The 22,182-nt window shown below is 37.0% G+C and overlaps 1 protein-coding gene across 13 annotated transcripts in view; it reads right to left on the bottom strand.

Moving 5' to 3' along the window:
• CD36 (CD36 molecule (CD36 blood group)) overlaps nt 1–22,182 on the bottom strand; it is a 77,116-nt gene that overhangs the window by 7,506 nt on the left and 47,428 nt on the right. For all 13 annotated transcript variants that reach the window (XM_065835266.2, XM_065835276.2, XM_065835295.2 and 10 more), the window contains 7 exons: nt 18,324–18,555; nt 9,378–9,538; nt 7,394–7,538; nt 4,511–4,690; nt 4,269–4,360; nt 3,792–3,838; nt 1,265–1,334 (listed from right to left, as the gene is read on the bottom strand). In XM_065835266.2, coding sequence (XP_065691338.1) covers nt 1,265–1,334; nt 3,792–3,838; nt 4,269–4,360; nt 4,511–4,690; nt 7,394–7,538; nt 9,378–9,538; nt 18,324–18,443 — 815 coding nt within the window. In that variant the 5' untranslated portion in view covers nt 18,444–18,555. The remainder of the gene's footprint in view (nt 1–1,264; nt 1,335–3,791; nt 3,839–4,268; nt 4,361–4,510; nt 4,691–7,393; nt 7,539–9,377; nt 9,539–18,323; nt 18,556–22,182) is intronic.

Raw genomic sequence — 22,182 nt, 5'->3', positions numbered from 1 at the left:
GTTATTATGAATTTTTTGGACTATAGTAGAGATACTTATCAATACAAATCAGCTTTTCTATAAGTTTTTGCTAACTTGATGATACTAATCTAAACTTTACAATGCAGGCAATATTCTGCATATAATCTTATTCCATTGAATACAAATCACAACGTCACTTAAGCTGCTTCTTGCTTATACATTATCAGCTGATACAGAGAGACGGTTGTTACACAGTAATGTAACCAGGGCAGCAACACTTTGTATTGCAGCCAAACAAAAGAAGGGTTCTGGGTTTTGTAACATGAACAGAATCATTTTCCATGACCCTGTTTCAGCACAACCTTTGGGTAATTGTTACTGTCCTTCTTCATTGTTCACTAATTATGAGAATTAAATGGCCAGAGGGATCTCTCAAGCTGTGTGCAATCAATCCAAATGATTTTGTCATTTTTCCTCTGCATAGAGTTCCCTTTACCATGATTTGTGAAATGTTTTCCAAAATGCTTTTGGCAAAAAAAAAAAAAAAAAAAAAAACTTTAACTTCATGTAAAAACACTGATCATTGAAAACAAACAGCCTAACAGCCTGCAAAGCAAATGGCTCACTTTAAACCTAGTTAAAAGGAGGTAAATACACTATGATGCCCTTTAAATCTTTTAACATGGCTCCTAGCGATCCCACTGGAGAACTCGGGAACACTGCATAGCCACAGCCGAAAAAGCAGGCTGAAAAGCCATCAGTATGGGATGCATTCAGCAGCTTTGTTTGTAAATGCATAAAAATAAAATATGTAAAAATATCTTGTGAGAAAACAATTTTGAGCATCTAGTGGGTGACAGTAAATCCTGTTCTGCACAGAGGATCTTCTGTAGAAATGCCGAAGATGGATCTAACTGACCCTTTCTGTACCTATTGCCTTCTCAGACCAAATAAGGCAGGTTATAGGCTGGGTCCTGATTTAGAAGAAGACTCTCAAGACTTTCAACCCTGTGATCCTCTGTGTCTTTCACAGATCTCTAACAGCTCACAACATTGTTGGATATTCCCAAATGATACATCTGTTACTGACTGAAATAACATACACCGTAACTAGCTTACTATTTGACATGAATGAAAGTGGTAGAATCAGGTCATGAATTTACTTGTGTTTAGGGGAAATGTTTATTGAAACTGCCTCAGTGACCTGTACCCAAGCAGAGCCACAGCAGATGGTCTCTGAAATAGCAGAGCATTCAAGTGATACATGCAGGTGTGTCTGCACACCAGGAAAATACCAGCATACCTGCAAATATCGGAGGAGAAGAAGCGCAGTGTCTGATCCTTCTTAACAAATGGTGGGAATGATGCTCCATCTGTGAATAAAATAAAATAAAATAAAATAAAATAAAATAAAATAAAATAAAATAAAATAAAATAAAATAAAATAAAATGAGAGTTTGAAAACAATTCCACTCAGAAGATGTGATTTAATTTCTAGCTCAATTCTCAGCTGCTACTCTCGTATAAAACTGTGAAAAAGGTAAACAAAAGGAACCGTTTATAGGGAAAATATTTATCCTAATTATTACACAGTGACAGGCACTCTACAGATAAGATTGTATTGTTTTTGAAAGCAAGCCAAATTATGGCAGCTTGTGTGTGTGTGTGTGTGTGTGTGTGTGTGTTTTGTTTTGTTTCGTTTTGTTTTCCCCATAGATATGAATATATATGATCAAGCCCATTAAAAACAGAGGATACAAAAAACAATCCTGCTTAGTACGAATCCCAATACCTGTTGCCATTGCTTCAAAGTTTATGCAGTCTAAAGACCTACACCTTTCTAGAGATGCTTGGTTCACCTGCTGTTATGGCACTCAGCGCTTACAAGAAACACAGGCTTAGACTTCAAAATGGACTATTTAATAGTGCTAGACCTTTTTTCACCAAAGATTGCTCAAGCAGACCTCTTCTTCGCAAACTGAGATCCTCTCTATGGAGAGAAGGAAGCACTTCTAGGGCACAACCCATCTCATCTCATGGTAGACATGCAAAATAGGTCACAGGAACAGCACTATGTGATGCCTTTTCCTCTACTTGTTGTAATAAGAACACAGATAGCTCAGATGCACATTTCCAGAGTTGTGTAAGAGGACTGTCATTTTTCCAAGCTAGGTGTTGTAACAAACTTTTAACCAGTACATTTGTTACTTCTTGCTACAATTTGCATTTAGTTTCTTAGTCAGCAGCCATAACCAAGAGATTGAGAACATCTGTGGTATCTTTCGATCTAGTTGGCAATAGCAAGAAAGCTAAATTATGTACTGCCACTTGCCCACTGCTGACAGCAGCACTTTTTCTTAAGTAAGATCCAAAATCATCCTAGACACACTATTTCTAAATCTTGGCAGTCTTGGAGAGTTTGCAAACATGGACTCTTTTCAAGCCCTGTAGTAGAATAATGCTCGATATTTTTATCTAGATATTTATTTATATTATACATGCTGCACTTTGGTGTGAAAGCTTACAAGATAAGAAGGAATTCTCACAAGACTTTTTAAACCTGCTGCTTCTTTAAACACATGGTCTCTCCTGAGCAGTCACACTTAATGCTCTTGTAAACTGTGCGATAACCTTTGCTAACAAGGTAAAGCTCCATGTTTTCACTGTACTGGAGCACTTAGTCTAGTTAGCTGATTATGGTTATTCCATCAGCTGTGGAAGAAGAAAAAACACAATGTTGACCCTAGGGAAAAAAGGGTTCAGACTCCATAAGAAAGAGGGAAATTCCCAGAACCTAAGAAAATATTACCTCTCATATAATCAATTCTTTTTAAAAGGAACTAATCCATCCTGATTCACAGACTTTTAGATAATCAGGTTCTTGTGATGTACTTGAAATGCTTCAAAATAACTTGACATGTGCTCTAGGTTATAAGGAAAATTATCTGTGCCAGGGAAAGCAGCAAAGGAAAACAAACAAGCAAACACCACGAAAACCACAACAGCAACAATAAAAACCTCAACAACAACAGCCACATACCAACAAAACTATTTGTTTGGATACTTGTTCACTGAAAGCCTACAGCTCTCTGCAAAAGCATCCACCATGACACCTGCCAGCCTCAGCTCAACAGATTCTGGTGTCCTCACAGCCGTGCTTTCACTCATCAAGAAGAAAAATATCATCTTGAACAAATGTGTCTTAAACAACACAACTGTTTTCATATGCATTCCAAAAGCAAATTCAAAAATATTCTTCTCTAGTCTATTAATCCCGAACTAAACTACTTTTTCATCCCTTTTCACTTGTTGGTGACCTGAAAGCCACCTGTCTGACAGCCTTCTCCCTTGTCATGTTGTTTTCTTTTTGTAGCTCAGTAAAAATATTTTCTGTCTATTCTGGTGTATTTAATTTTGGTTTTCAATACAGTAAATTAATGTGCAGTACTAGAATGAAAATCTAAGTTTCAACTACTATAGCAAACAAAATATATCGTAGTTATATGATAGCATAAAGATAATTAGTAGAAACAGAGAGCTGGATTCTTTTCTTGTATCTCTTCCACATCTACTCTAGCTGAAGAGGGTGTGTGTACAGCAAATATAAAATAACATACAATAATGTATAACATATAGATTTAATAATAGATACACAAATATGCATGTATAATAGCATTCATATTTACATCCACATTCATATTTATATAAACATATAATATACAGAATATAGAACTGTTAAAGTGCAGGGGAATTAGCTTAGAAAATGTATCTCATTATTCTCTTGCAATATCAAGAAATACTGAAATTTAAAAAAGCTCTAATAGGCTCACCTGTGCCATTAACCAAATCGCAGTGACCTTCCCAGTATGAAAGATTCCTTTAAGATAAAAAAGAGTAATTCTGCATTTATTATATTACATCACGTTATCTATTTCATTATCTTTATTGCTAAATATAACTGCTCCAATATGAGCTTGAGCCATTAGCAAAGTTAGAGAATAGAGATGTTGATTCATTTATTCAGATACATTATATGATGCGTCAGAATGGGATGAAAGGGATCTAGCTACTTAAGGATGCAAACCAAAATTAAATACTTGTATCAAAGAATCAATAACTACCTTAAATCTGGACTCCTAAAAGAATCATTAACAACAGAGAGGTGGTTTTGCTAACCCCAGGGCTTGATCCAACTTCTTTTGATTTGTTGAAGATTTTCCATTTATCTATAGCTCTTAGCGAATCAAACCTCAAAAGCCATACCTTGAAAATATGTCTAATTTTTAATTTTACAAGTGCTATGATACCTTTTGTTTTTATAACTTTCAATTATTGCTGTTTTTCTAATATCTTCTTTCCCAGTATAGACTCTGTAAAGTCCATCAAATGTCCCATTGTACTGTAACAGACACAAGAAGAAGGAAAAAACAGTTAAAAGTACTGAACTAGATTGTAGAATTGTCAGATTTTTCTTCCTCACAGCAGCTACCTTGATTTTTATTCACAGAATGACAATTGAAGGCTTTGCCTCCTCATTGGTTTTGCTTACCGGGTAGAAGACTCCCAGAACTGGGTCCAAGGGAAAGGGGACCTTGTTTAAGAAGGGATCTTTGTATCCCCACAGTATTTCTTTCACTGTTCTGTTCTGCAGCATTTGTGACTTAGAAGACTTAATCCAAGTGTTTAGTAGCAGTTGTATAAAAGTGTTTGTATACACTGCAGGTGCAGCCTACAACAGCAATAAAATTAATGTTTAGCATAGAATTCCACAGGTGCTTTAGATCAAAATCACAGAGAATGACTCCAAGAAACCTCCAGCAAAGCTGGTTTCCAGAGTTGTAGCTCACTGTAAACTAATTTTCTACTTAAAATTGACAATCCTTACTACAATCACTGTGCATAACTCACACAAAGGCAGACAATTTGTCTTTACTGCTTACATGAGTTCACTAGAACATCCTAATCACAGGATCACAGAACAGTTGAGATTGGGAGGGACTTCTGGAGGTCATCTGGTCCAAACTTTCTTCTCAAGCAGGGACACTGAGAGCCACTTACCCAGGTCTGTGGCCAGATGGCTTTTTTAATATTTCCAAGTAAGAATCTCAAATCCCTATCTGTATAACAAAGGTTGTACCACTTCCAGTTTTCTACCTCTTTTCTGTCATCTCCATATGTCACACACTTCAGACTCACTCACACTATAAACAAGTCAGTAAAAATATATGAGCCTTGATACTTATTGGCTTAGAAAAGTCATTTAGATTTGCTGTTACGCTAGCAGAAATACAACTATATCTTGCATAAAGCTGACAAAGTGCTCAGTCTTTATTAATTCTTTATTTAGAAAGAATACACATTTGCAACAATTTCTTTCTGAAAAGCTTTAATTCTTGATAATGGATATCTTCTCCTAATTCAATGAAGAATAATGTAGATTTACTGGCACCAATTGTAATGAAGGTTCCCAGAGGCATAAACACAAAGTCAAGTTCCTAAAGGCACTGAATAACTTGTGGAAAGCAAACAGAAATGATCTGCGTTAGCCTGTCTAGTGAAGTAGGAAATTGTAAAAATTCTGGCAAGTAAATCCATGTAAAAATAAGTCTTTCTCTTAGAGCAAGTCCTCAGCCCTTTAGTAGACCATCGCTTTGGACTCAGTGCTATGAGGATGGCAATGAAAGAGTCCCTTTAGCTCTCATCTCCTGCCCTCCTCAGCCCCAGGAATCTCTCCCTCTTGTGTGAACTTGAACACAAAGTAAGCAGAAAGTATGGATATTACAAGATTATGAGACAGAAGAGATGTGGGTTCAATCCCCCCAGGGTTAGTAAAGTGTGAAAAAATCTCTCTAAATTCCCCTATGACTATTTAGACAAGTTTATGCTATAAAAGGAGGGATCGATTGGACTGAAGTCAGTGCTGTCAAATGAGATCAGCGGAGACTCTCTGAGAATTTGGCCTTACACCAGTTTGTTTCTGAACATCAAAATGGAGCTTGGTTCCTTTGTTCACACCTCCCCTGACATGACTGATTCCAGGCATGAGCCTGTGCTACATAATCCAAAGTGAGGGAGTTGAGCAGTATTGGTTAATACCGTGACATGTAGAACTCTGAGTAAGATGAAACAAGAACAGCTTTCCAAAAGAGAGATGCTGGCCTAAATCAGGACACAGACAGAATATATCTGGTCTGAATAAGGTAAGTTGTCTTTTTTTACTAGATCTTTGGTGTCTAGAGGAAAGAAGGCTCATGCAGCCTTCATCACAGTATTCCAGTACTTAAAGGATGGCCAGAAAGAGGATGGAGGCTCTTTCTTCACAAGGAGTGATATGGAGAAGACAAGAGGCAATGGGTACAAGTTACACTGGGAAAGGTTTCTTCCTGATTGAAGAAAGGAATTTTTTTTTTTTACGGTGGGAACAGTCAATCACTGGAATGTTGTAAAGTCCCAATCACTGATGATTTTCAAGGTGTAATTGGATAAGGTTCCAGAAAATCTCATCTAAACTCCTGTTCTCAGAAAATATTGGATCAGACGATCTTTTGAGGTCCCTTCCAACACGGGCTCTTCTATGATTCTCTGATTCATTCTATGATTCTATACTGTGTTAACACCAAACATCTCTTCACTCTGCCCCTAGCACACATCCTCTCACAGAGATCCTGAACATGCAGACACCACAGATCTAGGGCAACACAACCAGGCAACACAACCAGGACTGAATACAAATCCATAAAATGTAAACGTCAATTAAGGGCAAACATTCTCAGCCTGTGACAACACAAAAATGTCTGGACTAGGGTCTAGCACTACTCTGGGTTGGGACTCTGTTAGTATTATCTTAAGTACTAAGATCTCAGCAGGAGATGAGAGCTCAGGGGATGTCCCTGCAGTTGTGCTGAGATTTTACCATGGGGAGCAGGCATCTGGGATAGTGAGGCCACACATCTACTGAGCATGGGACTTAACACAGCCCCCCTGCCTAAACAGGACAGAGGATATTACGGAAAGATGATGCAAAATCTGCCTTTTACTGTCGATGCTGTACTTCACACAGAAAGGGAATCCACCCACAAAATCTTGATTCGTTCTCACATTTAAACTGACTAGGAGGATGTTTTTTGATACGTCCCACCCAAACTCATGACTTTGTTTCCATTGACAGGAACAAGTCAATTTTCGTTTACCATTAAAATTACCTCAGGAATACAAGGAAATGTTACTATATATGCAACATGTCCTCAAAATACTTTTTAAGACAGTAATACAGCTATCGTCAGCATAGCTGACACTCATGTCATCTGAGTTCATAGAGAACAAACATATCCTGTGGCAGTTTCAGTATTATTAATGCTAACTTCTCCTTTATTTCCTCTAGTATCTCAACATTTGAACGTGGACATTATGTTTTTTTTTTCTCTTTACTTACAACAACAGCAAGGTTGAGGCATGTGATGGTATCATTTTCTGTCCCAACAGACATATCAGGTTCAAAACGAGCAACGTTAGGCAACATGTACGATATTGTGCCATCAGAGTTTTCCGTGATATTTTCTTTAGGTAAATATCGCACCCTTGAAATACGAAATAAAAATACAGAATTTTTTTAACATTTCATTTTTGAGACAACACATAACCATCCCTTACTGAAGTTTTTTTAAAAGTCGATGAATGTTTTTGAAGATGAATGTTGAACTTTTTATAACCCCTTTTTTGTGCATATATGTAAAAAAATATGTAAAAAATCCATTTTCTCTAAAATATTTGTCTTCTAGAAATATTTCCTTAGTGCCTGAGGGAATATTTTTTTCTTCATAATAAAATGAAACCAAGTATTTTTTATTTTTATTTTTTTTTTAATTTTAATAATGGACCTTTTATCTTCTTATATTTTGTTTTCAATTAACTGTTTTGTCACATTTTTTCTAAACATTCACATGGTTGCATGTAATTAGAAGGGGATGACTCAGAATGGTTAATAAACACTCTTTTTATTTGATAGGTCTGTGTTGCAACAGGTTAAATCCATAATGGGAGTCACTTCGATAGAATTTCCTACACATGTGGAAATTTATAAGCAGTCTTTCAGCTTTCCTGAGATTCTCATAAGCCTCTCAAGCATGCCCTGTCACCAGATCACTAAGGTATATATTATTTTCATTAATAATGTAATGTGTAGAACTACCTGAAAGTTGGGACATTTTCTATTTTTTTTTTTCTCATTAATGTGACTTCTAACTGGAAACAAAAACCTTAAACAAGGTTTCCAGCAGAATCATAGGGACAGCTGGATTTTCAAGGCCAGTTGTTCTACATTATAATAAATAAGAAAATATTTAAGGAGCATTTGAAAGAGATAGTCACATCGACTCAGGTAGACCTCTTATGCCAAGTGAGCATGACCAAGGCAGTGAGAAGAGCTATAGCCATCATTTCTTATATGGTCTCATCCAGGCTTCTAGCAGAGACTTGTCCTCGAGAAAATAGGCACCATCACCACCACAAGAATAAAACATTTCTGTTTGGCAGGAATTCACCTTCTGCATTACTTGTTAGCTGGTTAGTTTACTGATTCCTGCGTAACCATTTCCTGTGTCTTCCCAGATACTCTATGAACCGAGAGTTCTCTATTTCTAATGAGAAATAAATAATCTTTTAGGCATCAGAGCACCTCAGCCATAGATGCTGTAATGCAAAGCCACCTTGAAAATATAATATGCATCCCCAAATAGCTCAAGAAAGAAATATCCTATCATTTTAGGAAATAAATTTCATAACGAGGGTGCTAGTGATAGCTGGATATTTGGCCTAATGACTCCAGAAGGATCACAAGTTCTGTGTCAACATCATAATTAAATTAAGCAAATGATTAAAATCTTCCTTGAATGAGGATGGACTGCTGCAACTAGGCTCTAGTTAGTACATTCAGAAAAAGGAATGCTTTTCAGAGGAAAAATTGAAAAAGGAAAAGCTATAGGCTTAAAAATAAGTCATAAAGGACCAAAGAAACAAAACACATCATTAAAATAAATGAGTGATACATGGGTGATAAGATAACCTCTTGGGTTTAGGGAATCTGTCATATTTTCTTCTATCTAAAAATTTGGCAAAAAATTGAACAGCAAGAAGTGCAATGTGCCTCTGTGTTATTGTGGCAAACACCTTGCTAATGAAAAACTGGTTTTCACAAGAGCAAACAGCTTCACACCCATTTAGTTATTAGTCTTTTCCCATCGTGAGACCCAATACAAAAAGTGTTTGTGATTGTTCTGTGTAACTGCAGTTTAGGCATTTTTGTCAAGTCTGGCTAAAATATAACACTGGATCTTCAAAAATAACTTTTAACTCAGTAGAACTTTCTCTGACTTTAACAAAACTGATATGACATCACATACTCAGGGGTCTTTGCTTACCTGTATGTGTAAGGTCCTCTTTGTTCAAGTTTTGGACGTGCTCCTTGCTCTAATACCTCTGAAGGATTTTCCACGTTGAAAATCCAAAATTGCCTGTAAACTGAACTTCCTGGCACAAGCCAATTTTGAAAAGCAATGGTACCATTTGCAATGACAGCTTCCTAAAAGGACAAAAAATTAAAGTTAAAATTAACCACAAAAAATGAGTGACAAGCTTCATTTACTTTCCAGGTGACTATACAAGATTCCTAAACAAGTGGAACAAAAAGAAAAAGGCTAATTTATTATAAATATGAGACATACAGCACATATTTTTGGCCAACATTTGAAGGTAGCCTGACTTTCTTGCTTAGTGAGAGCAAAAGTGAGTCCCTGTAAAATAAGTGATCACAAGGCTGATATAATTGTTACTGTAGCCAACAGCAAAACTTTCCTACTGCTGTGGTTGATCATTGCCTTAGTTCCCAAATACTTTCCAAACTCTCTGAGCATTTGTAAAGAGAAAATCTTTGAACAACTGAACAATACTCAGCAGTTTTCAGAATCCATAAACTGCTCTTAATACATTTTTAAGTAGCCCAGGGGAAGAAACAAGAGTTATCTTTGAGCATTACTCAGACCCTATGTAATTTTTCACCCAAAGAAAGCAAATAGTGTTCTTGCAGGACTGGTTTTCGTCAGAAAACTCTTGTCACCAAAACTGAGACTAAGAAATCTCTCTAGTTTTGATAACATTTTGTTAGAAAAGTTTCTCAGGTCCAGGCAATGAGGACAAAATATACCTATATTGTCATGGAAATGCCTGCTTTGCCTGGCCTACATCAGGCCTCTTTCTACATGATTTTCCCAAAGCCCTGCTATAATGTATTGTTTCCCCTCCATGGTTCAATAAGAACAAAAACCTAAGCTGCTTGCCTCCAACAGATGAAATTCTTTTTTATTAGAGTGGTGCAATATTAATTAAGCAATTTGCACATGGCTTATAGAGTTCCAGGAATTAAAAGGCTAGAATCCCTCCAGATAGCAAGATAAGATATTTTAAATTACAAGTTTCTAGATTTTCTTTCTAGCTTAAGTTTCTGTCTCTAGAGATTGTTTAGCACCATCAAAAAAAAAGAAAACAAAACAAAACTCTGTATGTACTACCAATTAATAACCACTGCAGTTAGAAATGAGCACCGTGTCTTGGAGAACTCGTAACACAGGCAGAGCTTTGTTTGCAGAAAGCCTGTTTGCCTGTTTTATGGTGGAGTTGCAAAAGCCTTGCTGCTGGCATAAAGCACTGGGCTTACTGTTTGAATATCTGTTATAATTTATGTGCATTTGTGTGAGAGGGAAAGGAAACCTTGCCACAGCAAATGTGTCATCAGCTTGAGGTCTTGCACTCACTTGATGGCTAAAATTCTCTTCAGTCTTGTTTTGTAAACCTCAGGAGGCCCAAGACTGTCAAAGCTGTGATCCAGTGTGGGGCAGACCACCTCCTTGGTGCAGACGGAAATGCTCACATGATTTGAAAATCACCTTTTCACTTTCCACAGGAAATTGCTAAAGGGAGCTGTGAGATGCGGTCTGATACAAACGCATGTAAAACCCAGTCTGCTCAGTCTGGTTGTGATCTGTACTCAGCAGGGTCCTGAGATGGGGGTAGATGCAAAGATTTGATCTGCCTCTGTGTAAATGGGATTGGGAAATGGTTGAGGATTCCTGGCAGCTATATGGTCAGGAGGACAAACTAATCTCTCTAGAAGTTAACAGCACACAGACACAGACATGAATAGAAAAGTTTCAACCTTGTGATGATAGATTTCTTTAAAGTGTTAATCACTTCTTTAAAGCTTTAAGATTTTTCCTCCATCCATTCCTACGTCCCCTTATAACCCTTTGTTAAGGTTATAATAGCACAGAATGATATGGGAACTTCCCTGCTGCTTCAGAGTTTGCTCTGGGTGCCCGAGCTGTAGCACCTCTCCTCCTCTTCTGTGAAGCACAGAAATAGTCCCCAACCTGCCTTCAACTTCAGACATTTTGAGTACTTTGAAACATGCTTATTCTGCAATGTTCACATTTCATGACTTTGTGTTGACTTGGAAGAATATAAGGAACATAACTCCTCACACCTTTCTCCATGTCAATGATCTTATTTTTTCCCAAGGGTGGATCTTTGTCTCTCATCCACCCTCTGCTATTGCAGGGAAAGCTAAGACTGTGCAGGACTTTATACTGGCTTTTTAGTACAGCCAGGATGATTTTCTTTGTAAACTGAGACTGCAAGCTATGTGATGATCCTTTTCATGTACTTTCTGTACTGCCTCTTCCTATATATCACTGTATTATGTATTTTTTTATCAATCTAGAATGAGTTTGCTGTCCACCTAAAGAGATAGATTGGTTCTCATTTATTTTTCATGCAAGAGTAACTACTATGTCCATACTATAACCTTAGGAAATGCTAATGGAGAAAAATTACTTTGACCGTGGTATGAAGAGGTCCCTGGAACCTGAGTACGTGGGACAGCCAGGTCGCAACAAGTTACCATGTGGATTTGTAGCCCACCATTCACTCTGTGCTAGTGCCACCATGAATGCTTTTGAGGGATGATTCAAGGCAACAGCTGATCCAACCTGATAGCACTGGAGTCAAAGGGAAAAGCTCCTGCAGCCCCCAGTACCTGATCCCCATCTTCCTTTGTGCCAGCTCTCAGTCTCAGGGAGTCATTTCTGCTTGCCAGACTGGTGCTAGATTACCTTTCTACCAGTGATCCACTTGGCTCAGGGGTGTGGGTAGGGGGAAGGATCAGATGACAACCAGGGTTAAAGCAAGGGAAGTAGCAGGACAAAAGAGGGAGGGAGAGGAAGAGAGCAAGACCATTATTTTCGGTGGCATTCAGCCATTATTGTTACTAACATTTCTCCCACAAAGGTGGTGTGTATGATTCTCTGTCACGTACTTCAAGAGTGCAAATGGTGGGTTAAAGGTCTGTCTTTATTCATGTCTTCATTTAATAAAACTGATATCCTCACACCACCAAGCCACTGAGTTTTGGCTATCTGATCATTGGTGAGGCCAGCCCTAAATACTACCCCTCTCTCAAGTAGCTTGAGAAGTGGGCCCATGCGAACCTCATGAGGTTAAAGAAAGCCAAGTGCAAGGTCCTGCACTTCGGTCAGGGCCACCACCAGTATCAATACAGGCTGGGGGATGAAGGGATTAAGAGCAGCCCTGCCGAGGAGGACTTGGGGGTGCTGCCAGATGAACGATTGGACATGAGCTGGCAATGTGTGCTTGCAGCCCAGAAGACCAGCTCTATCTTGGGTTGCATCACAAGGAGCGTGGCCAGCAGGCTGAATGAGATTATTCTGACCCTCTGCTCTGCTGAGACCCCACCTGCAGTGCTACATCCAGCTCTGGAGCCCTCAGCACAGGAAAGACAGGGACCTGTTGGAGACAGTCCAGAGGAGGGACACAAAAACAATCAGAGGGCTGGAACACCTCTCCTATAAAGACAGACTGAGAGAGTTGGGATTGTTCAGCCTGGACAAGGCTCCATGTAGACCTTATTGCTGCCTTACAGTACTTAAAAGAAGCCTATAAGAAAGACTGGGACAGACATTTTAGCAGGGCCTGTTGCAATAGGACAGGTGGTAATGGTTTTAAACCAAAGGAGGGGAAACTCCCACTAGACATGAGGAAGAAATTTTTCACAATGAGGGTGGTGAAACACTGGCCCAGGTTGCCCAGAGAGGTGGTAGATGCCCCATTCCTGAAGACACTGAAGATCGGGTTGGACAGGGTTCTGAGCAATCTGATCTAGTGGAAAATATCCCTGTTCATTGTGGGAGGGTCAAACTAGATGATCTCTGAAGGTCCCAAGCTATTCTATGATTCTATGGCTAGTCACTTGTATATTCCCCTAGTAACACTAACATGCTTTACGATACTATGAAAGACAAGGTAATTTGGGAAACTACTAAATTGGAATTGATAGTACAAAACACTTCTCAGCTGCCTAGTCAACCCAATTCAGCTCTAACATCTTATGCAGTAGTTAACTACTGTTAGTAAAAGTAGGTGTGCAATATACAATTGCAACACAGCCAAGTTCATCTCACAATCTAATTGTGCAAGACTGAGTGAAATCAGGGGGAATTTTAACTCTTTTTATTTCCATCACAATTTTTCCCCCTCTTGTGAGGGGTAAGCTGTCAACACATAAATTCAAGAAATGCTGAGCAGTCAGCAGTACAAGCTTGCTGTACTTTGTTGCTTTATGCTAAATTCAGTCATCTTGATTTCTGACAAAGAAATACAAAATGTAAGACAAAGTTGCTGTTTTGACAAAGAATCTGGCCGGATGGACAAAATATGCCATTTTCTGGGAACTGAGAGAGGCCATGAATGCTTTAGGCTGTAGCAAAATTGTAATTAGTTTCTCTCTATGTGTTGTAAGTGTTGGGCTGCATGTATAAGTTGGAGGAAACAAACAATACATTTCCATAAAACTGTAGAAGTTAAGTTCCAGAAAAGCCATTTATTATTTATTACTTTTATTACTTTTAAAGCGTATTACTAACCTTTCTATTGAGGCTTTGTTGGATCAAAGCTTTTAGTCCTTTTTTAGTCCTTGATCATAAGATTATGAAAGTAAATAAAGTTTATCATTCATAATGCTGGAATATGTGTGATTAAATCACTTATGTTCTGCTGAGAGACAGCATTTGTTTTAGCTTCATTAGTTTAGATAAAGAAGTAGCACATGAGTGTCACAAGCACAATTTAAATTAGGAGGATCTCCTGTGCCTCCAGTAGCTGAGGAGATACAATCTGGCCAATCACACATAGCGGATATGTAGAGAGACAGACGGCTAAACATAATAATAGCTAAAATTGATAGCTTTATTTCTAAAAATAGCAGAGACTAGCACTGAGAGTTCTACATAAAGAGCAGAGCACTGAGGTATTTTGGCAAAGCATACACCATTCTGTATTATTGATTCATTAGGAATTAAATATATTAAGTAACATTACGTGGCTTTTGTTAACCTCCTGAGCTCATGCGCTCAGGTAGAAAGCAAAAACTCTTAGAGATGTGGTGATAAAGATTTTTCTGGCAAAAAGCTACCAATGAGTTTGAGTGGTTAGACCTAGCTGGAAAAAAAATCTGATCAACTGAAAAAGAATAAAAATTCTTCTTATAACTGAAATGATGGGAATTTTGCCTAAATAAATTATATGGTTTTAAGGGAGGGCAAGACAAAAAGCAGTAATCAAGTTATGTCAAAATATCTCCTTTCAACAGTATCAGTTACAAGCTTTCCGCTTTGTTATTTTGAATTCACCTTTCCTTTTGATTTTTGTTTTTAAAGTTAGACATTACAATGTCTAATAATAATGAAAATGGACATGATAATGTGCAATGAAAATGTGTGGAGTAATTTTAAAATGTATATTTTGATAGCCTCAAACAAAATATCTTTTGTAAAGAACTCCAAAATCTTTCTGTTTCACTCCTAACTTACCAAGGGAAGTTTTCTAAACCCCTAAGCCTTTCATGGGAAAGCCTCTCTCCCCTCTTGGTAGAGTTTGGAGAAACGAAGATTTTTTTCCTTTGGTACTGAAATCAAGAGCAACTTTTAAGGGGTAAGTCTCCTTTCCTTGAATAGCATCAGAACTGAAATAGCTTAGTACTAATTTCGGTCAGTGGATCCCTGCCAAGATGCTACTGATGGTGTCATTTTGAGTGTGCTCTTCAAGTGACAGTTTCTTAAAAGAGCTTCTAAAAAGATTCAGAAAATGTCTGTAATGTTGAAATTCTTCAAACATGCTGTAGGCAGCACCTGAGACACAGGTAGAGCAGTCTAGGTTTAGAGAAGATAGCAAAGTGCTTTGTTTTGAATCACAGATGTATTTCAGTGAACTGGACCACATGAAGAGGTGACATCTTGGTGTTACTTGCTCATAGAATCATAGAATCGTAGAATAGTTTGGGTTGGAAGGAACCTGCAAAGCTCATCTAGTCCAATCCACTGCAATGAACTGGGACGTCTTCAACTAGATCAGGTTACTCAGACCACTGGCCAGCCTGGTCTTGACAATCCATGTTACATGGACTTTGTTTGGAGTGCTCATGGGTGGAGGACAGCAGTTGCCTACTAGAGGATTACAGCCTATACCCTGTGAGTCTCTGCCAAATTTCTAAGGGCACCTGAGATTGTCCACACACTTGCGTTCTCTTTACTGCAACAACAATATGCAGCCTTCCAGGAAAATATGTCCCGCGGTGTTTATTCAGGTTAATCTCTGCAATAAAGAAGAAATGAGACTGGGAGGGTCTGATAAGCTGCAGAGGTGTGTGCTTAAGGGAAGCATGCCCAGGCTTTTGCTGTTAACAGAACAAGAATGGTCAGAAGTATTGATTGTATTTTTTTTTTTTTAATAAGTTTGTCCCAGTTTACTAAGAGATGCTAAGAAGCTCAACTGGACTTGCTTGCAAGTAAATTGATGATAACATGATTTGACTAAATCTTGACAATAAATTCATTTATGACGATTTGGCTTGGTATAATATGAAGTGTCCTAAAACTATTCATTCAGGAGAAAAAAGTTTACTCAACATTTGTTTCTCTGATCGAGCAATAACATTCTATAGCAAAATTAATTTCTCCTAAAAACATAGTTTTGTTCTTAACTCTGCTGTCAACTTGTGCTAAGAACTCAAGTTTACTTTGAGATAGGATAGGATAAGCAGAGGGGACAACTTCGGGTCTTTTTTCAAGTTTTGGACTACGCAGAATTTCAGACATGATTTTGCTTGTAATGGTGATATCTGACACAGTTTTTCTCTTTTATTAAAAGTATGTCATTTTGACATTCGTTTTCATCCAGATGGTGAGAACCTAAGTTTAGGTTTTGCTTAATACGAGTCCAAATAGAAATAAAAATGCTTACAAGCCATATCTTGCTCATTAGTTTTTTACCTTTCTAGAGTCTCTGTTCTTGAGAAATTCCACATAAAATTGTCATTGAAACTGACTTTTTTCTACCAAACATTTCCTTAAAAAAAATGACATTTCCAAAAGTGAAATTTCAGAAAAAACAGTGAATGTTCAGTATGTACTACTCAGCAGACTTGTTTCCTTTGAAGTCAGCTCTGTGTTTATCTTAAATATAACTGCAGCAAATAATAAATTTCTGTTTTTCTTACCAGTCCTTTCATCCACACAGGTAAATGAGAAAGGAAAAGGAAAAGTATGATCTAGTATGATCTGTGGTTTGGAAAAAAAGATGAATCCATTTACTTAAAAAATGAAGCCTCTACAAATTTACTCTTTTATGTTTTATATGAATACTGGTACAAATTTTCCTTTACATACACGTGTACGTATGTATATATCAAACAAGCTGCCTTGAAATAGGTACAAGCATCTGAAACATGATCACAATGCAGAAAATCATTAAGAGGTTGAGGAAAAAATTACCCTGTCAAACACTTTACCACTAAGAACTCATGCAGGTATAATTTCATACGCAGACATTTGCAAACCATGCTGTATAACTGGTTCATTATTATATGTAAACAGATGAACACATAACATTACTAATACATGTAATTTGCTTCAAAAATAGTTAATGGCATAAGACAACAATCTGAATTATCTCAAAGTAAATATTTAAAGTAAGGAGCTACACATTTTTAAATTGTGCTTTCTAAAAAACCTGCCATTCCCTCAATACGTCAATCAATTAAAAGTATTTGCAAATATAGAAAGTAAGACTTTTTTATAAAATGTTGCTAGGTGGGTGAGACATTATGTAGTGAGAATTATTTTTTTTTTATTCTCTATACATTTGAAAAGTTGATGAAAAATATTATAAGAATTAGAAAATTCCTCTACAGTTAGGTTTTTACTGATTTTTTAGACAAAATGAAAATGTTGTGTAGTGGCCATTTATTTTCCATTAAAAAAAAAGAAAAAAGACAGAATCTAGGCAGGGCCCCAACAGACAGTTTAACATTTCCTGACAGTTTATATATCCATATAGCTGTTAAAGACAGTCTTCCAGAAGGGCCTTTGAATGACTATGTCCAAGATCACCACACTCTTCAACAGGAGGATTAACCATCAGCCAAAGACCTTCCGGTTTCTAACTGTAAGAGAGTCCACCTTGGCTTCAGTGACCACAAGGAGACTTCGTATGTCTCTGTGGTGGACACCCCAGAGCTTCCATGGCCTTTAACTCCATGTTTTAGACCCTTAGTTACACATCCTTTTCACCAAAGATTAAACAAATTGACCTTTCATTTTTCTTTAAAGACGATAGCACTAAGTTTTAAATAAATAAAATAATAAAAAGCCAAACCAAACCAAATCAAAACAAAAAAAATGTGTCTGCCGGGTCTACAACACTCTGCCTCAATTACTCATCACACTCCTTGAGCTAAGGAGATGTATATGATCAGATCCTGTAGTCTTGCGGAGCACATTGGCTTGGGTCATATAGTCACAGAATGTGTGTTGAATGCATGTAAATATAGGATTAAATTCTGCATCAAAAGTTTGTGTAGATTATTTGCAGTACGTAAATATAAGTCCATGGAATGAGTACCAAAATATGAAAAACATGCAGAAAAATAAGTAAGTGGATCATCATGGGTAAAAAACAAAGAAACTACAAAGAAACATAATTAAAATAAAAAATGCTTAATTCTAAATCACATTACTGAAAACACTTCTTGAAAGCAATATTTTGTTTTCTCATGTGAAGCACTAAAGACAGCAAGAAAGCAAACATGGCAATATAAGTAATATATTAAAAATCTTTTGCTGGGGTATCTATTCCCAGGGAAGTTTGTATTGTATATATTACAAAAACTAAGTTTAACAAAGAAGAAAAAAAAAAAAAGAGGAAAAGGGCAGAAACAGAACACAGGTTTAGAAATCATGTACCTTTTTTATTGCTTTGCCTATTAGGTGATCTCCAACTGGAATCAGAACCCCTCCAAAGATAGCCAGCACAGCACCGATGATGGCCCCAGTGAGGAGCCCACAGTTCCTGTTACAGGCCATTCCTCTCCTTTGTCAGGGTGCAGACAGACAACGTGAAATTATCCTCCCTGCAAGGCCTGATGTTTTTTATACTTCTTGCTCCCAATAGGCTCACTGATCTTCCTGAAAGTAGCTGTTAATATAAGGAGAGAGTGAACAAAAGTCACATTCCAAAGCTCAAAGTACAAAGTGCATGAGGTGAAGCAGGTAGGGAGATAACATGTCAAAACCAGCCAGACAGTGGCAGCCAGTGCCAAAAAAAAAGAAGAGTTGCATATACTTCTGGCAAGCTAGTCCTTTTTTTTTTTTTTTTTCTCTGCTCTGATTCATTAGGGTAAGCTGATATAACTATTATGCAACTAACACTACTCCTGAGGCAAGCACCTTCTTTAAAATCTCTGTGTGCCAAAGGAGGAGGCTATGGCCCTCTGCTTTTATCACAGCCTACAATGCCAGTGACTCCCACTTCTGGGAAAACCAGGAGTTTGCACAGCTGTGGTGAGCTACCCAGGCTGCTTCTGCATTGTGCCAGTAAGAAAGCCCTCAAGGTCCACCAGCACCATGGTGGGAATGGTGGCCTCTAATTGGAGGCACCTACGAGAAGCCTGTCCTCTCAGTCTCTCTCAATCCACAATCTGCTACTGATGGGATAAAACTTTGGTTTAGCAACTTAAGTGTGACTGGATTTTCCATTCTTACCATCACCAAGGTTCTTACAGAAAGGCAGAATTCTTAAAGCAAGTCTAGATTTCTATCTTTGAAAGATGTAACACCTTACGTTTCAAGACTATTCTGCCTCAGGAAAAAAAAAAATCTGCAATTACTAATTGGAAATCAACTATTACTGGTAATATGTGTTAACATATCTTAAGATCTGGCCCTTAGTGAAAGGTGTTGTAAAGAAAATCAGAATTACACCAGTAGTGAGAGATATGGTAAAACACAAGCTCACAGAGATTTTTTCCCTATTTGTTACTTTTTATGAATAACTAAGATAAAGAATTCCCTAATTTTTAAATTATTCTTGCTCAGGAATTAACTACATCCACAAAATCTCTAAGTTTATTATTTTTTTAATACTTCCAGGTAACAGAAAATTCACTGTTTGCTGTTTTAGATGTTGCTGCCCATGCAATTTCTTCTTGTTAACATGTTGTGTTCATCTCTAAATCACTTTTAAAACAGGTATTAATTGCAGAGTTAATTACACATTCAAGGCCAAAAACAAAGAGCAAAGGAAAACAGGAAGATGTAGTGGAAGAACAACTTAATCTGAATTCTCAAGGATTAAAGGGGTAAAACATATTCATGGATTTCTACATAGTAAAGCGGGCATAGGAATAGAATGTATTTTATTTTTCTAAATGCAGTTATGACGGCCTTTTATTAAAAACAAAACCAGACACATACAGTATGCAGCACTGACATAAGGTACCATGGTCAGCAGGCTGATGATGTGTGCTACTGAACTCACAAATATACGTACATATATATATGTCCATACCTGAGCCCAGACCGCTCCTTTTATCTGCATTGCACACCCACCTTTTGCCTGCTTTTGCACTAGCAGCAGTTTATGGCTCTTTTGCCGTTAACAATGACTATTTCTGTACATGTGAGCTCGTTTGGTATTTTAATCATTTCTCCTTTGATACTTGCAAGCAGAATGACCAAATCTTGCAATCTCAGAAAAATGCCCTTCCTATTAAAGTCAGCCAATCCATCCATCTGCCACCAGGTCGTTCCTCATGGTTCCCACATCAAATTTTACCCTTTGCTTGCTTTACCTGCCCATACAAGGAACCTAATAAAAAAACCTCTTTTCAGCTGTAAACCTGGCTTTTCTCCTGGGGGAGGTACACCCCATTTGAACCCCAGGTTTACTTAGTTGCTTTCCTTTCTGCCAGCTCTGTTACTCTGTGTCTTTGCACAAAACAGCAAGAAAAACTCATCAAAGGGGTAACATTAAGAAAAAAATCCATTTTCCCAAACTTTTGCAATTTTCACAAGGATAACTGATAGACAATTTGACTGAATTATTAAAACACCAAGTTATTAAGGGGTCTTTGATACCATGGATAGATGCACAATGTGGATAACAGTGAACTTTGAAGCAAACTCAAGTTAGAAACTCATTAGACCCAAAGAACTTTAGAGTGAAAGTCAGTAGGACCAACTGTCATATTATCTTTGTAGATATGTTCAGACCAGGATCTAACAGACTAAATAGTCCAGCAAAAGCAGAACTGTAATACAGCTGTACAACTCATTGGATAAGTGATGTGGGGATTTAAAAATCTGACTGCTGTCACACATGGTAGCAAATCTAAGGAGAAACAGGAATTCACAATGAAATCATATTCTGAAAAGTAATATTTTAGGTTGATTTTTTTCCTCAATGCTATCTATTCTAGCAGATTTATTTTTTATGAGTGGAAATACATATTTTTAAAATTAAAAAATGAAATTATCTCTTCCATAAGTATTTAAAGAAGGCTTTTAGACATTGTTAGGCTTTTTTTCTTGGTTTACATACAGAAGCTTTTCAAATTCAGCAGAAATAGGTATCTCTCATGAGCACTAGTAATCAACAGCTAGAAAGCAGCTGGTTACTAATAACTTGAGTTTATTCCAAGATTTTAAAAGCTGAAAGATATTCACCCTTCTCCCATGAAACACAATGCAATAACAGTCTAGACATATCTCAGTTTATGCAATTCAAATTATCCATTACACAACTGCAATGAAGAGCCCACACAACATAACATTCAATTTCATATAGAAAACAACAAGCTATTCTGATCACAATTAAACATTAAATATGAACAGTAAAGTAGAAATTTCCAATATGAACGTAGTTGTGTCAAGCAAAAAAAAAAAAAAAAAAAAAAAATTGCTCAAGCAAAAATCATATACCTTAAGCAGAATAGAAAGTACCATAACAAAATTAGATGTTGCCTATGAGATTATAGCATCATTTAAACTTAGATTGGACTACAGGATAAATGAGAATATTCACCCCATTCTTGAATGCTGGGCATGTACTTTTTAATAATTTTGAAAATTATTTAATAGAATACTGACAATGGAAACAGTTCATTCAAATCTCTGAAAATGCAATTTATAAACAACTGAATAAGAAGAAAGATGCAAAATGTTATTAAACTTTTTCTTCATTACTTAACTTACACTTCTGCACATGTCAGTTTAAAGCAAGCCCTTATAAAAAATAAAAACCTATTAGATGTGTTTCCTTAAATGATTTATCCAGCTATAATAGTAATTTTTAAGCGTTGTTTGACATGGCATTACTTCAACTCTGACGGAGAATGAGATTTATTGCCTCAAATGAGAGCAACTACATGGAGAAGAAGCAGTTTATATAGTGAAAATTTAAATGGGTTTTTAAAATTCCTATTAAGAGTTTCAATCACAAAACACAGTGTTTCTTTAAATATAATTCCATTTTCTCCAAGGTCAGATGGTGGGACTAAAAATGCTCTAGGTTTTTAAGAGATACATTTTCAGGGAACAGGTTATTCTTGTGGATTTTCTTTTTTTTTTTTTTTTTTAAATCTTTGACATACATCTAAATTGTATGTTTGAGCTTTTTCTCTGCAATACTAAATGCCACAAATATCACTTTAAAAAGTATGCATTTCTGATAAATTCACATGACCCCAGAACCGTAGTTTGAAGAATATTAAATATTAAGACAGAATGCAACTGGGAAAATCAGGAACACTGAACATAAAAAAAA

This window comes from Patagioenas fasciata, chromosome 1, assembly GCF_037038585.1.
Source record: "Patagioenas fasciata isolate bPatFas1 chromosome 1, bPatFas1.hap1, whole genome shotgun sequence".
In the NCBI taxonomy this organism is placed as follows: Eukaryota; Metazoa; Chordata; class Aves; order Columbiformes; family Columbidae; genus Patagioenas; species Patagioenas fasciata.
The sequence above is the reverse complement of the archived record's forward strand: the minus strand, read 5'-3'. Positions and strand labels throughout refer to the sequence as shown.